A 17,541-nucleotide genomic window follows, 5' to 3' on the forward strand; every position below is an offset into this window, starting at 1 on the left:
GAACAATAAACCACTTGGTATATTGCTGGAGTAAGTATTGCTTACCGTACTATAATATTTAGGTATAAACTGTAGACCTTGTCTCTTTAACATTCTTCCTGAAGTCGTAACCCCACTTTGACCACACCTATTTTCTTCAAAAAGTTCTCCCATTTTTAATTTGTAGACTCTCTTCACTGGTAGGCCAAGGCCTGATTTTAAATATTTCCAATCATCTAACGCATTGTCCACCTTTAGGTAATAAATACAAAAAAATGCATATTTCACGCCTGGAAAGTTCCTGGTATACCCCATATTGTTCACTTGAATAGTGGAATTACATCACTCTTTTACAATACATGGATAAACCAGGGCAAATTAGTAAATAAAAGGACCAATGGTCTTAGATCAAACGTCTGTGGCTCCTATCGCGCGGGCCTCACATAACGTCACAAGCATTCACTTAGCTATACATGTGCCGTTAAGATGTGAGTATGGTGAGGTGATTGACTCATTCATGTCACGTTTAGTAGTTGATTTTTATCGATATTATCAGTCGATTTGCATGCATGTTCTGTCTTCTAGGTATGGTGAACTATGGCAGAAAAGTCGATCTGCTATGAGTAGGCGTTTACTTCGACCACAGGAAATATCACTCTTCCTAAATGGCATGCATGGTGTATCGACGGATGTACTGAAGAGGCTAAAAACTTTACGCCCAAAAGACGGTCCAAATAAGGACATTGTGCCGGATCTGGAAGAAGAGCTGTTTAGATGGTCATTTGAATGTACGTTATTTTGAATTCTAAGTATGTAATTACCGCGTATACAATTATAGTTATGCATATTCGTTGAGACTGCTGACCACCAACAAACTAAACAGTAACTAATGGTGTGAAATACTTTTGTAAAGTTGTATTGGTTCGACTGCAGTAGTTAATAAGATACATTGGAATGTAATTGTAAATCTATATATAAAGTTACGTAAGGGCAACATTCGGTAAAGTGCGCGTTCTAGAATTTTTACTCGATGATATAATTATAAAGTTGGTTCATACGTTCGGCACTGATTTAAACCAAACAATGTAACTAATTAAGTTGAGTTAGATCATTAGTTATTGACGATTAAAACGAATTGAGGTTCCACAATTTTCTCCAAATAGCGGTGCTTTCCGATCCTGGTAAACACTGTTTAATGGATGTCGATGCTGAAAAATACCCGCACACAATAATACGAGGATATACAAGCCGATATTCTTTAAAACAAATATTTTGATAGATTTAATAATATACGTTTATACAAACGTATTGCTTGGCAATGAATGGAACATTCCAATCTCTCTACCTCCCAGTATAATTATTTCGCTCGCGTACCATCTAGGTCGTGCCCACAGATGGTTCTCGAATACACAGTTATAATTTCAGCGTAAAAAAACTGGCGATTTCAAATGTAGGTACCGCAGGACTATAATACATTGTCGTTTACAGAAACGAATAAATAGACACGATGATTTATGTAGTCAACCAAAATTAGCACCCTGGGAATTACTTCCGAAAGAGAAACTTACCACAAAATTAGTCCAAATTTTTAATTTGGATTCATTTAAAGAAACCCAATTTGTGTTTTGTATGTAAAATTAGGGTTGAGTGATGGGAAAGAGGCTTGGTACAAAGAGGAACAATTTTTAAATATATTCTTTATCCACTCAGTAACGAAATATTGTTTTCATGTTTTATATGCCTATAAATAATATACCACTAAATATAGTAAAGCATTTGCGATTTAATACTTTAAAACTGTCACACGGTCATAGTCGATTGAAATAGTATATTGTAATTATTAATTAATACAAACGTTGAGAAGCAACTGTCAGTAATAGAGTTTATTTGTATATTATGTGTTTATATATCTAACAGTAGAGCCTATCCACAATCACAGTAATAAAGTTTATTTGTATATATTTTTTTTAAATCTAACAGTTTGCACATTACTGTTCGATTCAAATGACGATCAAAAATGGTTAATAGGTATTTGCAGTATATTGTCAAAGTATTGCAAGTTTATTCTCCAAGGGCTCATAAATTTACCTACTTGTGTTAAACCAAACTGGCAGACTGAGAGATTGGAATGTTCCATTCATCATTAAATCTATCAAAATAGTATTTTTTAAAGAAAATCGACCTGTCTTCAACATTATGATGCTGTACTCGAGCTGTTCAACCGGTTTTCAGCTATTAAAAACAATTATCGTAGGAGGAGATAGGAAAATGCGAAGCATCCTCGTATTATTGTTTGTGGGTATTTTTCAAGATGGACATCCATTAGACAGTGTATACCACGATCGGAAAACACCTCTATTTGGGGCAAATCGTTGAACCTAAATTCGTCTTAATTGTCAATAACTAATTATCTAACCCAATTTAATTAGTAAACAGGGGCACACCAGATGGTTAAAATCAGTACCGAAAGTACGAACCAACTTTATATACCATCGAGTAAAAATTCTAGAAATAACCCGCGATTTACAGAATTTTGCCCTTACTTAAATTTATATATAGACTAGATGGTACGCTCGCTTCGCTCGCGTACCATCTAGGTCGTGCCCACAGATGGTTCTCGAATACATAATAATTTCAGCGTTAAAAAACTGGCGATTTCAAATGTACGTACTGCAGGACAATAATACATGTCGTTTACAGGAACGAATAAATAGACACTGTGATTTATGTACTCAACTAAAATTAGCACCCTGGGAATTACTTCCGAAAGAGAAACTTGTCACAAAATGAGACCAATTGTTTAAGTCAAATATAAACTTAATTTGTGTTGTGTATGTAACATTAGGGTTGAGGGATGGGGAAGAGGATGGGTGCAAAGAGGAACAATTTTTAAATATATTCTTTATCCATTTAGTAACGAAATATTAATTGTTATCATGTTTTACAAATAATATACCACTAAACACAGTAAAACATTGCGATGTAGTACTTTGTTGAAACTATCACCGTCCTAGTCTATTGAAATAGTACAGTACATGTAACGATACATCACTACGACGTGTATATGTTTATATAATGTAAAACAATTTGTGAAAACCACCTCTATTCGGGGCAATTCATAAATTCGATTTAATCGTCAGTAAATATTAAATTATCTAACTCAACTTAATTAGTAAGCCTAATGGTTTTCAATTGTTTCTTAGAGCCAATTCATATTTAAGTTGGTTCCTACCCTACCCACCAAAGTTGTTCTGCGTTTAGGGCATGTGATGCACTGTAGGCCTATCCTCTACTGGCTTTACAACGCTACTCATGCCAGTGAGGGAAGGGTGATGATGTGGGTGGTTTAACTGCAATAATACAGATTTGTACATAATATACGGCGACTGAAAACGCTAGCTCATTATCCGTTTAAAAAAAATCTATATCCAACCTCTGCAGCACAGATTGAACAAGAAATATTTCTTACAAAAAACGCTGCTCGCTTCTTGACGTAACAGTTTTAAAGATATATTGTCCCTTTGAAAAATATTTTTTCTTTCAAATTTGTTTTTGAATGTGTCATTTTATTGTCACATAATAGTTATTTTACCTGAAAAAATGTAATTAAAAGCAAAAAATACTTCAATTGTCTGTCAGACAATGTGGTTTTTGAGTTATAATTAAACGTTTCTTTTCTCTTTTTATAATGTGAATTTTGTTACAGAAGTGAATAACTTTGATATGAAACAGACTCGATTTAGTTTATTTTTTTGCTAAGGTCAAGTCTGGGGGTCACTTCATCATGCCTTAGATACTTCAAGTGTGAAGTATCATATTACAAACAAAAACTTTCATAGACTGTTTTGATAATAATTCAATGATTATCTGACAGCGAAATACAGTATTGTCATGGGACTCATAAATACCAGAAATGCAGCTGGTACCTATAAATTATAGTCGAGTTTCCATTTTAGCAAATATGTAGTACTATAACTGCTGCTTGATTTCATCTAATAAATGAGTCATCTCGTGTGACGTAGCGGGCTAGAGCAGCAGCGTGAAAAAAAATAGACACTTTTGGAACAGAGATTGGAATGTTCAATTCATCGCAAATCAATACATTTGTATAAACGTATATTAAATCTATCAAAATAGCATTTTTTAAAGAAAATCGGCCTGTCTTCAACATTATGATGCTGTACTCGAGCTGTTCAACCGGTTTCCAGCCATTAAAAACAATTATCGTAGGAAGAGATAGGAAAATGCAAAGCATCCTCGTATTATTGTCTGCGGGTATTTTTCAAGATGGACATCCATTAGACAGTGTATACCACGATCGAAAAACACCCCTATTTGGGGCAAATCGTTTAACCTAAATTCGTTTTATTTCTCAATAACTATTTATCGAACTCAATTTAATTAGTAAACAGGGTTACATAAGGTGGTTAAAATCAGTACCGAACCAACTTCATATACCATCGAGTAAACAAATTTTGCCCTTACGTAAATTTATATATAGATAACACAAATAGGTAAATGTATTTACCCTTGGGGGATAAACGTCGCCATTTGAAGCGCACATTTCCTAACTGAGTGTGGGTAGGTCTACTGTTTAAAAATATAATTAATATACAAATACACTTTCTTACTGACAGTTGCTTCTAAACGTTAATTAATAATTACAAAAATTGAAAATGTTGTAGTGCATGTACCGTTACATTTAAATACTACTTCAATCGATTATGACAGTGACAGTTTCAACAAAGTATTAAATCGCAAATGTTTTGCTGCTGCTATTTTACTTAATGTTGCATACAAAACAAATTGGATTTGTTTAAATTTGACTGAAAAATTTGAACTCATTTTGTGACAATTTTCTCTTTCGGAAGTAATTCCCAGGGTGCTAATGTTAGTTGACTAAATAAATCACCGTGTCTATTTATATAAAGAATCTACTTTATTTTAAACTGATATATTGCCATTTATTTTTTATTTTAAGTTTAATAAAACTATTATCACATATCATTGAAGAACATATTTTATATATAAATAATACCTGAAAGCTCTGCTAACTTTTAGTTTTACTTTATCGTTTTGATTTAGCTTTTCTCTTTTTTTTTGTATCTCCATTGAAATCCAGCCACTTATACCCACAACATTGTCATTTTTTCAGTATTTTGCCTTTGGATTTATATATATATATATATACAAAGTATAGATGTTTTTGTCGTGTGGTTTTATTTTAAACATAGAATAAATGTGTACCAATACTTAATTTCAGCTGCTTGTACAGTTTTCTTCGACAAACGTTTGGGTATTTTGGACAATAATTCACCGAAGATTCATGATGACATTGACGAGTTTGTAAACGCTTTTCAAAACGTATTGGTGAGCACCGCTGATCTCATGTTTAAACCTTATTATATTGAAAAGATTTTGAAAACTAAATCTTACAATCTACATAAAGAATCATGGGATTTGCTCTTCAGAGTGTGTAAGTAGTATAACATTTTAATTTATCAATTAAACGCATGGAGATATTATAAATCACTAATTCAGAGTTGCAAGTAAAAAAATCTATAGAGGTAGACAAGCATTGAAGTTGAAGAAGCATTTAACATCTTACACAGTAGCATATTATTTATTATAGCGTGCGACCTAATCGATATGAAACTAAATGAGATAGCCAAAAAGGTTACTAAAAGTGACAAACAGCAGTTTGACGATGGCAGTTACTTGGCCTACCTTGTCGCACAGGAAAAATTGAGTGATGAAGAAATTTACGGAAATATGACCGAAATGCTAGCGGCGGCAGTAGACACGGTGAGTGGTAGAAATATATTTTATAAATCTTAAACAAGTAGGGTATAATCATCATGGGCCTTTGTAGGTCAAAACTAAAGTAAATTAAAGATTCATTATTGAAAGGTTTTATTACAGACGTCGAACTCTACGTTATGGATGCTATACTGCCTCGCAAAGAATCCAGATTGCCAGGAACGTTTATACGAAGAGGTCACACGAGTTATTCCAGAAGGCATCACGCCAACAAAAGATCACTACAACCAGATGAGCTATCTAAAAGCCGCCATGCAAGAAACACACAGGTTATCATTTAGGCTTATTCGTCTTTCATGTCAATATTTTTTTTAAAGAATTCCATCTATTATTTTATTTGAAGTCATCAACAACTGTGATGAGATCGTATTCTTTGACAAAAAGATATTCATATCTGCCAAGGGATAAACACCCAATTTTTTTTGGAGACATGGAGAATTCACAAAGTTTTTTACAAATAAGTTGAAATGTATGGAATGGAAGAAACTGTTTATCAAGAGATGCGTCTTTACCAGTTAATTACAACTATGAGGCCATAATTGAATTAGTGAATGTAGATTTTCATCGTTATTTACGATTGATTAGTGGATTTTATGACATCACACAAAATTATTGCCTATTTTCAATTTAACATTACATTAACACATTAATTTATCTTAATGCCTACATGAACTGCCGTTTATTGTCTTGGTAATTTGGTAAATTAGTTTACTGCATTCGCTTAAATGGGCCGTGTTATTTTTAATTTACAGGTTATATCCAATACAACCTCTAATATCCAGGAATGTAACGGAAGATATGGACCTCAATGGATACATAAAACCAGCTGGGGTAAGTCCAGGGTGTTGGAATTTGACGATGAAACAATGTGAATAGCGCATTCGGCTAAATTGGTGATAGTCACTGTGTTGTACGCTGAACCGTGGAATATCATAGGTTTCGAATCCCACCCCATCGTCACTCTGGATAAGACTTTAAACCGTTGGCCATGTGTGTAAATTTAAAACTTCAAATAGAGTAAGGGATCGTCCCGGTGTAATGTGCTGTGTGATGTGCCCAAATATGGTAGTGATATGCCTAGAGATGGTAGTGATATGACATAATCATGTCCATAATGTATAGGCACATCGCATTTTTTGTCGCAAGTTTGGTAGTGTAAACAAAGCTTAACACAAATATTATATTTATGTTATAGATGACCATTTTGTTGAATATGTATTCAGTGTCCCGTGATCCAGAATATTTTGAAGATCCGTTGATCTTCAAACCTGAACGATGGCTTGATCGAGTGAAAGGCGAGAGTTTGAATCATTTCTTGATGTTGCCATTTGGATTTGGTGTTCGAAGTTGTATCGGTAAGTACAATTTTCAATACATCGTACAGAAAATAATCTCAACAATAGAGGGAAGTAGCGAACTGACATTGAAGAGTGAATCATAATAAGCCGTTGGACACTAATTTTTCTCCTGTCAGAGTTATCAATGTTTATGTTACAAAGTTATACATTCCTGGCCAATCCATAATTATAAACTGAACTTTATAAAGTATTATTACATTTTTAAAATAAAAAAAGAGAACAATTAGAAAAATAGTTGGAAAGTACGACAGAGAAAACAACGGATGTCTGGTCGGATTTTCAACCAGAGGAGGTAATGCTTAGTTTCGGCATCGTGGTCGGCATAAATATAGTACTGGGCCTGGTGCGTGAGAAGACTATTTATTCAATCATTTTACACAAAATGTCATAATAATAAATGTGCGTATGTATTTTCAAGGCCAAACTTTATTTTGAATACACTCATACAGGATGAAAGAAAGAACATTATGTACGGTTCGAGAATGAATACTGTACATTTAAAATGACATATTGTTTCATTTTATATATCAACTTACACATTATTTTTTGTTTATCATTAGGTCGTCGAATGGCTGAACAAGAAATGCACACATTATTGCCAATGGTAAATGTAATAACCCTCTCTAATAATATTAGTAAATACAAATTTCTGGGATTATGGTTTCAGTTATCATTATCTTTCTTAGTATGCATATCTTTGCATATACTTATATTGGGGAGGAATTTAAGCAAGCTTGTTTGGAGGAAGTAAGTAGAACTACCTAAGCAAGTTGTAGTCCCGCTCCATTTTCATGTAGATACGCCAGCTTTGTTTTTTCTCCTTTTTGTTCGTCAATTTTGTTTTTCTTACTTCTCAATTTTCTCTTACACAATACTTCTAATACTCTTTCTAATATGTGAAAAAGAAATAAGCGTACTATTTAATGAAAAAGGTAATCTATTATCGTCCTCAAGCTGAACTTAAAACCCAGGAAAAATGCGGGTTATGCCCTCTTCGACAGTCAGCAGTGCAGAGCCTACATAGATTGGCATACCTGGAGACGATCTCCTACTGTTTTCTTCGAGTAGTGTAAAGTTCTTGAAATGAAAATAAAGAACTTTATGAAACTAATAATATCTTATCACTGATAATGTGTTTCGATTTTGGTAGATAATAAGGAACTTTCAAGTGGAAATTGACAAGGAAGTAGATGCAGTATCACAGATAATTTTGTCTCCCGACCAGCCACTGGATCTACGTCTGGTAGACAGACATTAACTTGTAAGAAGATGAGGAAAATATCTAAAATATTATCAAACAAGCATGCTGATAGAGTAGACTTAGTGTCATTCATTTTTGTAGTTAGCATGACAAAACTTTATGTTGTATTATTTAGCTTTGAATCATGCTTTAATTAATCAAGTCGAAGTTAATTATTGTTGCACCTTGCTAAAGTTAATTTAACATTTGTTTAAAAAAGGTAATTGAACATATGCATACATATTTTGACATCCAAAATGGCTGCTTTCCCTGGCCAAATTATGTGCAACCCTTTCATTCTATGTTTTTGATACCCTAATGTAACTGTGCCAAGTTTCAGAATGTTATCACAATTTGAAGGATTGGTTCCCTTAAGCCAGCTAAAACTTATTTATCTTATACTTCATTTTTTCACATGGTGTACTACAAACCCCACTTTACTCATGCATATACATTCATATAAACAAAAACATCCACAGGCAATCAAGCATACCATATATAACAAATTAACTATCAATAGAAAGTACAAATATGTATTGTACATTATTATTGTGTACATTTTTTAGTTTACGATATGTAGGCCTACATCAAAATTTCCGGGTTTCACTTTCTATTATTTGATAGTATAATTATTACATTACTGAAATAAAAAAGCAGCAATTGGTGTGTAGCAGTAGTTGTATCAATAGGCTGCAACGTAAACACGCTATTGTAGAATACTATATAAATATTGTCTAAAAAACACATGACAAAGACACTGTAGGCCTAGAGCAGGAGCGATAAGGAAGTATATTTGAACTTTTTTGATTACCATTGTTTGTATAACTACGTCAAATGACAGCATTACAGATAAGTTATATATAAGTCAATTAAAGTTTCCCTACTGTAATAGTCACGTTGCAATCGTTAGCTCTCCCGCCGCCGTGAATAGTTCAATGTGATGGCTCCTACGAAACAACTCGTGTTCACACTCTGCGTCTTTATTTTTGTGATATTCGTTCCTCATGCACAAACACGTGGGGTTAATGGCGGTACAGACTGTGCAGGTAAGTGTATTCTAACTTATGCCCTTACCTTAATCTATAGGGTCAATTCATCAAGACTAACTAGATAAGTGCATAGGTCGTTAAATTGGAGTTCTGAAAGCAGATTTAGGACAACACAACCATAGGCCTACAATAATTAAGCTATGTTGCTGCGAAAAATGTTGCTGTAAAAATAAGGATAATGCTAAAAAACGAATATACAACTACCCAACCCGACGTCAATATTAAAGCAACTAATTTAATTTCATTTATTTTTTATCTATTACGAAAAGAAAAATGTATAGGCCTACTTGTACTGGGCTCCTTGTTAAAAAGAAAAGACTTAAGATGAAACTTTTCCTAAATGATCTATCTAAATAATGATACTGTACAAGTAACTTAATTTGTTGGAAATCATCAAATATATTTTATGCCTGACGTGTTAATTCAGATGGAGTATACCCTTTGTTTTCTTATATCTTTATAGACCCACTAATCTATAAACCCGGAAATATCATATTATGTTTTCCGTACTGCCATCTTCATGATTTAATTCCAAGAAGGCAATTATACTTCCTAATGAATAACAGCGTGCTGGAAACTGCTTGGTAGGCCTATTAGCGGGGAAGAGTAAATTACATAGTTATTTTACTCTTTCCTGATATTATTTGTGTCGAGTAGGCTTATAGTTTAGATTATTACTTACACTTTTACAATTTCCATTCCATAGCTTGTACTTTGTTGGTATCTCTCGGGGAGCAGTTGGCCCAGATCCAGAATGAGACGGTTGTCGATTCGTTATTAAAACTATGCGATTTACTTCCAAGTAAGTTTGTTATTCAATTAAGAAAATACAGCTTTCTAGTAAAAATATTTATTTACCTTTAAATAAATACAGTTGGAGATGTAACCGGTTCACGTTTAGACGCATAGCTTGTTTCCTTTGCTTGTTTTTTTGTTCAAAATCAAAATAAAATTAATTAAGTTTACCATTTAACTTACTGTAAATATGCATTTTTTTCTTTGACTGTTAAATAAATGTGAATGAATATAATATGAATATAAAATTATAAACTAGTGTTTGTTATGTTATGTTGGTTTTTAAAAAAAATCAGAAATAATAATCATGCGATCGTTATGATCGGTGTAAACAATATAAATTTGTTTTATTATAAATTCCTGTACGATGTTATTTATTTTCCAGAAAGTTATGACAACCCTTGTCGAATTGTTGTAGCAATAGCAACACCGACTTTGATAAAAATGTAAGTGGATTATTTATATTATTACATATTAATGAAAACAACAATGTGCAAAGATGATGGTGGGGTTTTTGTCACCGCGACGGGGTTAGCCAAAAGCTATTGATGTTTCGTTGTGTATTTTACAGTTTTGAGAAAGACGTCGATGGCGACGTGGCTTGTCACGCCCTCGGAATCTGCAAAACCGATCCAGGCCAGAAAGAATGTCATTTATATCCAAAGACACCATACAGAATCGATAAGAGTCTTGGCCGACATGATCAATGGAAGGAGAAAGTCAGTGCACACACGGTAAAATACCTTTTTACAACTTTTGATTGTGTGATTAGTACTGCATACGAATATTTTTATTTCAGATTTTTAGTATTACCATAAAAAAAAGCTTTATCTTGTTTTCTTGAAACAATTTAGTGATGGAAGGAATTTAAATTATAAGGGTGTTCAGGATAAATGACAGAGTTTGTTAATTACCTGGTAAACAGAACTAATATATTTACCAATAAAAACTCCTCAATGTAGCTAAATCGTTATGTAACTTTTATTTATTTTTTTTTCTACTTCGCAGGTTAAAAAGCTACGAGATAATATATGCGATTCTCTTCCTGTTTTAAAGACATTGTGCCAAGATATATATTCGTAAGTAATTTTCTTGAATAAATAAGATATTGTGTCTTAATATTTTATGTAAATACAGTAGGCATTGTTATCTAATTATTAATATGATGAGTACTTCTTTCTTGACCTTATACAGACAAATAGACAATCATCTACCAGTGGAGGACATTGATAACGACAAGTTCAGTGACCTAAAGGTAAGGTGTGACGAGTTTATAAATTATATTAGGAAAAGGAAGAACGGATTTCAAGTGGTATTTACTTCAAAGGCGAACTAGCAACGACTAATACCTCTTTCAAGGGGTACAGGTATTTTAGTAAAATAAACAAGAGGCACAACCGTCTTCTCCGACATAGTGCTGACTTTGAGTAATTTAGGTTGGCATCTCATGATATATACCTTTTTCTGTAACGTAGTTTTACACAGAAAATTAGGGCCTATATTTATTCAAATTAGTTTGTTGCATACAAATTACTTATTTGAATACAGTCGAAGTTGGTCATATTCCGTGGTATTTCTACTCTTGCTTCTTGACCCTTCTTGGCTCTCCACTTCTAGTCTAGTGATTACATAATGTTTTGCATGCAGAAAAGAAAGAGGCGGAATCTTAAACTTTCAACTTAAGTACTATTAGACGATAATCCATAATGTCCATAATGTTGTATACAAAGCAGTTGTTTATTTGCAAGTCTATCCTCATTCCAGACGCTACGTGGATCACATTGGCGTGGCAGAGATTGTAACGATGATAGAAGTGACTTCTATCCCGGAAGAAGGTGAGATTATCGATACAGTTACTTATTATGACGTCATCATGGAGTTGATGTCCATCATACCGAGAGAATACTGTACCGTAGTATTTCGGTAAAGCTTGATAAAACTTCTTCCTCCTAATATAAGGGTTTCATATTGTTACCGTCTCTGGGCATCCACTAGTCTGTAAATTCCGCTCCTTTACTGTTTGATTGAAATCGGATAACTTTAGAAATGTTAACCATAAATTAAGATACTGAAGTAAGTTCAGTTTAATTTTTTATTTATTGTTTACTTTCAGACCCATAAATGATGATATAGTTGAAGACTCAAATTGTAATGGAATCATGGTAAGGCTGCTCTGAAAACTAAACTTTTTTTTTCCTCTTAGTTTTCCGCTTTTTTTTTCTTTTGTTCCGAGTATTGAGGTTTTGCATTCTCATTTTAGTGTTTTTAAAATACTGCATCTTTCTTATAATAATACAATTTATATTATTATTGGATTGCGGTTATTTGCTTTGTTTCATTTTTCATGTTTTGTTCATGTATAGGGCGTTGATCCGAAATCTGGGAAGTCCTACGAAGAATTATTTTGCAAAGATTCTAGACCAATGGGCTTGGCAATACTAGGCGACTCGGCTGCTGCACACTTTCACATCCCACCAAAGTGGCTAACACCGACGGAAGTAACTAAGGTACAGTTAGCCTTTATTTGTATAAATATACCTGCAATACCATACATTTTATAATGAGACAACATTACTATAATTATTATACTATACTAATTACTACTTATTTAGAAAACAATGGCCTTTCCTTCATAACGCGTGTGATAATCGTACAACACTCCATGATCTGGATACATAAAAAGGAATGCATTTATAGCCAACGGTATAAAACGGATGTATTACAATTATAGTTAATCTAAGTAATGCTTTACCTGGATAAATGTAATAAATGTATTATAATGACGTAGTATAATTTTAAGTTAAGCAATTGAAATACAAATCACCATGCATGCAAAGTATGTTTCCTAAAGAGATATTGGATAAGTAACAAGGGACTTTAAATTCTTTCAGTCTCTACACCAAAGTAAATAAGTATAATAACTAGCTCGTTTTTATTTGCAGAGTATTTTTGATCATGCTCCTATGGTAATAGAGAATGAATTTGATTGGCCACAAGTTTCATACTCAACCGGTGAGGGCATTATTACATTTTACTATTAACTTTTTTTCACAGAAAAAGAATGCAAATATATAATTTTATTTGTTGCCGAAAACGGAATAAATTTGCTTAGACATTGTTAAAGCATTTTGTAATATTTTGATTTTTTCAAAGGGCATCTGAATACATCGGCATGGAATATTATTGAGTAAGTAAACATTGTGATACACTGTATACATGCTATTTGCATTGGAGAGTTCCATTCCTAATGTTGATGATTTTAGAAGAAATAGAGAAGAGAATAATTTAAGGGTTTAGGAACCCTTTGGTAACATGCATCAATTAATTACCCATTATCTCTACAACAGAGGTCCAACAGACTCGTTGTATCTACGAATGCGGCAACGAAACTTATGCAATCACAGAGATTTTCAGAACATCGGTGTCAATGGTAAGTACGACTTACTTTTGGGAATTAATTATATACATTTTTAAACTAAATTATTTTTTAGAATAATTGTTAATGCTAAGTACATTATAATCAAACAGAATTATTGATTACATTTCAATCTACAGGAGCAGATACTATTTCAATGAATAGATCAATCCAATATAGGTAAGTCATGTACGGGGCGCAACATAATCAAAATAACACTAAAATTTAATACATAGCCTACATACATTTTCTATGTTTTGTGGAGAGAAAGGAAAGGGTAATTAAAACCAACGTAGATGCGACAAATGTCCATAAGAAATTTATCTTTTTACTTTTTGTTATTAGTCTTGCACGTGATTCAAAGGCAGACAATCCATTAATTGTGATTTATTCGTTAATCGGAAATGACGTATGCAACGGGTGAGTTCATGTGACTAGTTTTGATTTATCTATGCATAACAACCATCTGATTTATATTAACCAGTAATAATACTTGATAGTTTAGTAGTTTCAATTTTGTATGATTATATTGAATCTATCATTTAGTTACATGATTGATAGATACATTTATTATGTTATAGGCATCCGGACACTATTGATCACATGACAAAACCAGCCGATATGAAAGCGAGTGCAATATCGACGTTGAAGTATTTAGTAAGTACTTTTCGATTGGTCATTACAGTAAAACCGTGTGTATATAAATTTAATTATTCAAATCAACAGTTTCAGGACGTAAAGGATATAAGCGCAACGCAATCGAGTTGACCAATGACAGAGCGACAGTTCGGATAATTCATTGCTTGTGATTGGTCAAATTACTTGTGTTGCGTCCTGAGATTCAAACACACAGACATAAAATCTCCAGCCTTGCCTGGGCCTGAATTATCTAGTTACAAATAATAATACTGTATTATTGTAACAATATCTATATAAAAATCGTATCAATTATATTATGCTGGGTTCAGACATAAAGAGATTGAACTCGTGTGTCACACATCAGGCAGTTAAATTTTTCTGTCGAAAATTATTCATCATATCATTTTTTTCTTTAAATGTGACCATACCTCATTTCCATCGACAGTGATTACGTTTGCTGTTTATCTTTTGTATTTTTAATGTGTATGAAATCCAGAATAAATTGAATGTTGGAATTATCTTAACATTATAATGATCTCTTAACTCCACACATACAATAAGTATTGCTTCAAAGGAATCCAACCCACCACTATGCTTGCTGAACCGTTGGCAATGGTTGAGGAATTGGATTTCATATATGTACGACTAGTGCGAATGCGTGAGTTCATGATGTTACGACCAATTACTTTCCATGTTGTTACAGGATAAGGTACTTCCAAATGGCAGTATAGTTCTTATGACGGGAATGGTAGACGGACGAATACTGTACAATACATTGGCAGATAGGTTCCATCCAATCGGTCAACTCAACAGCGACATTCGATACAAAGATGTTTACGAGTTCCTATCTTGTCTACAAGTATCACCATGCAACGGCTGGATGACCACCAATGAAACCCTTAGAAATTATACTTCACAAGTAAGCGTGATAACGAAGAAATTAATTAGAAAAAGTTAAAAAACAATTTTACTGCTGCAGTTACTACAAAAACTGAATTTTGTTTTCTCGTTTTTGGTCAAATCATAAAAGCACTGTTTTTACAATGACTGCCTTAAAAGCTATTATTATAATGTTGACATGAGTCTTACTTACTTTCTTTAACTTAACTTGAAATATGTATCTATTACACTCTCATTGAATAAAACTACGTTTCAGAGAGCAAAACAACTTAGTGAGGCACTGAAGGAAGCATCACAAAGCCAAACGTTTCACAATTTTATAGTAGAATATACGGATTTCGACTTTAATGCTAGTAAGTATAAGCTCCAAACTACATCAATTTGCTCTTCTAGGAAACATTAATTTGCAAATTTGTGTTTTGGCAAGAATGTTTTTCCAGATTTTGCCATAATAGACTAGGTTTAACCATAGTCAATTGACTATGGTTTAACAGACTTCGATAATGAGCAATCTTTTAAATAAGTAAGTATTTAAATTATTAATTAAGTAAATTTTAGTTTAGAATGCATTAGAATACATCTTGATTGCAATTTCAACACTCATATTTTGAGTACACTTAGGCCTACATAACCCGTTTATAATGTGTTTTTATGCCAGTTGTCAACAAATGGGAAAAACAAGGAGGAGAAGCGTGGCAACTTATCGAACCGGTGGATGGATTTCACCCAAATCAGGTGTGTTCATAGTTTTAATCGATCGGATAATAATATCGTGTTCAAAACACGATTGGTATAAGTCTGACCGATTCACACAGTATTATCTGCAGATTTATTTTGTAATGAACTACATTTTTCATTACACTATTTTAGGACGGTTCCTTTTATCATAGTCCACTTATATTGCGCTGCCTTTCGTGGACTAGTTTATACATTTTAAAGTCATTCATTAATGTTAAAAATATTTTATGTTTACAGAATGCACATGCTCTTGCAGCCGAATACATATGGAATATTCTGGAAGACAAATTTCCAACCGAACTTGGAAAAATCAATCCGATGAATGAGCAAATCCGAAAAATATTTGGGAATCAAAACGGTTATTAGCAAAACGAATACTTCGTGCAGTTACACCGTGCACTGTGCTTAAATTAATACAGTTAATATCTTAACCGATCGATAGTTGTATGATAATCACTATGGCAATAATCTACAGTTTCTCAGCGTTTGTAGGTGTGTAAATATTTTAATGCAGATTAGAGAATGTTTACTGTTTAAATTAGTTACAGTTTTAGGTGTGTATAAATGTTTTATAGGCCTAGTAGCTGAATTTATTCAACAAGAGAAAATAGTTAATAACGAATAGAATGAATAAGAAAATGGCAGACAATTATCAATATTGTATACTAGACCTACTATTCGCATTAATGTTTTAAACTGTCGAAACTAACCATTGAACCTGTCAAGAGCCAGAAAAAAGAACAATATCTACGAGTTGTTGTTTTATAAATTATTTTAAATGTAACCTAGTCCTATACATTGTTTCTGTTTCTTTTCCCTCCTTAATGAAATACATATACTGCTATTAAAAAAGAGTTATTAATGATATTATAGTAATAAAGTCTTTGTTGTTTTCTGCATCTTTTGTTCTCCACTCTTTCTTATTACCGAATTGTTGTTGTTGTTAACAGAGAAATGTTAATTTTTTGGGGGGATGGGGTTTAATTGATATTTATTTTAATTTGTAATAAGAATGTAGTTTTATACTCAAATAATTATTAATACATAGGCCTAATTGTTTTTTTCCTATCAGCAGAAGGATTTAGAAACAAGGTCATACAAATGGCTGCAGTCATGTGCGCAAATTTGGGTTAGTGTTTACCGACATTACCGATAATGAGCTATAGAGTTGCTTTGCACGCGACTAAAAATGTTGAACAATATTAGAAAATTGTTAAAAATGTTTAAAACGGTGAGAAACATTTGAAAATGGTGAAAACGGTGATAAAATGTGAACAATAATAAAAAAAAACAGTTACATTGATCGATGTTAAAAATTGCAGCTGAAAATGTTAAAAAATGTTTATATTATTTGCCTCTAAGTATTACAGTAATACCCACTGTCAAAATAACGACAAAATATGAATTTGAGTTAGTGTCTACTGACATAGTGTTTACCGACCAATCGACCGAAATTGCTAAAAATGTTAAAAAATTAATGTTAAAAAATGTGTTAAAACATTTATATTTGCCTATTAATATTCACTGTCAAAATAACGACCGACCGACATGGAGCTAAGCTAACTAAGCCCACGCGACTAAAAACTTAGAATGTATTTAGGAACAGCG

At 32.8% G+C, this 17,541-nt stretch overlaps 3 protein-coding genes across 3 annotated transcripts in view; 2 read left to right on the forward strand and 1 right to left on the reverse strand.

The window, feature by feature from the left end:
* The window catches only part of LOC144849819 (aspartate aminotransferase, mitochondrial-like), a 234,676-nt gene that overhangs the window by 108,889 nt on the left and 108,246 nt on the right, over positions 1 to 17,541 (reverse strand). The gene's annotated exons all lie outside the window — the stretch shown is intronic.
* Positions 5,629 to 8,415, forward strand: LOC144850961 (sterol 26-hydroxylase, mitochondrial-like). Its single transcript, XM_078708483.1, has 6 exons — positions 5,629 to 5,784; positions 5,902 to 6,068; positions 6,552 to 6,630; positions 6,995 to 7,154; positions 7,718 to 7,761; positions 8,308 to 8,415. The coding sequence occupies exons 1-6, from the start codon at positions 5,629 to 5,631 to the stop codon at positions 8,413 to 8,415; spliced, it is 714 nt and encodes a 237-aa protein (XP_078564609.1).
* LOC144849804 (acyloxyacyl hydrolase-like) lies at positions 9,073 to 16,738 on the forward strand. The gene is made up of 19 exons (XM_078706873.1): positions 9,073 to 9,443; positions 10,153 to 10,248; positions 10,627 to 10,687; positions 10,813 to 10,975; positions 11,250 to 11,320; positions 11,436 to 11,496; positions 12,006 to 12,076; positions 12,355 to 12,403; positions 12,605 to 12,748; positions 13,184 to 13,253; positions 13,395 to 13,428; positions 13,589 to 13,671; positions 13,797 to 13,836; positions 14,002 to 14,076; positions 14,238 to 14,313; positions 14,999 to 15,214; positions 15,452 to 15,548; positions 15,854 to 15,930; positions 16,171 to 16,738. The coding sequence occupies exons 1-19, from the start codon at positions 9,338 to 9,340 to the stop codon at positions 16,297 to 16,299; spliced, it is 1,719 nt and encodes a 572-aa protein (XP_078562999.1). The 5' UTR covers positions 9,073 to 9,337; the 3' UTR covers positions 16,300 to 16,738.

The sequence above is a fragment of the Antedon bifida genome, chromosome 8 (assembly GCF_963402885.1).
Source record: "Antedon bifida chromosome 8, ecAntBifi1.1, whole genome shotgun sequence".
Lineage (NCBI taxonomy): Eukaryota > Metazoa > Echinodermata > Crinoidea > Comatulida > Antedonidae > Antedon > Antedon bifida.

What these genes read in the sequence shown, in the direction of transcription:
- LOC144850961 (XM_078708483.1), top strand. Translation starts at nt 5,629, where the DNA reads ATGAAACTAAATGAGATAGCCAAAAAGGTTACTAAAAGTGACAAACAG. An exon ending in TAGCGGCGGCAGTAGACACG is followed by an intron (nt 5,785 to 5,901) that starts GTGAGTGGTAGA and finishes GTTTTATTACAG; the next exon opens with ACGTCGAACTCTACGTTATG. An exon ending in GCCATGCAAGAAACACACAG is followed by an intron (nt 6,069 to 6,551) that starts GTTATCATTTAG and finishes TTTAATTTACAG; the next exon opens with GTTATATCCAATACAACCTC.
- LOC144849804 (XM_078706873.1), top strand. Translation starts at nt 9,338, where the DNA reads ATGGCTCCTACGAAACAACTCGTGTTCACACTCTGCGTCTTTATTTTT. An exon ending in ACACCGACTTTGATAAAAAT is followed by an intron (nt 10,688 to 10,812) that starts GTAAGTGGATTA and finishes TGTATTTTACAG; the next exon opens with TTTTGAGAAAGACGTCGATG. An exon ending in TCGGCATGGAATATTATTGA is followed by an intron (nt 13,429 to 13,588) that starts GTAAGTAAACAT and finishes TCTCTACAACAG; the next exon opens with AGGTCCAACAGACTCGTTGT.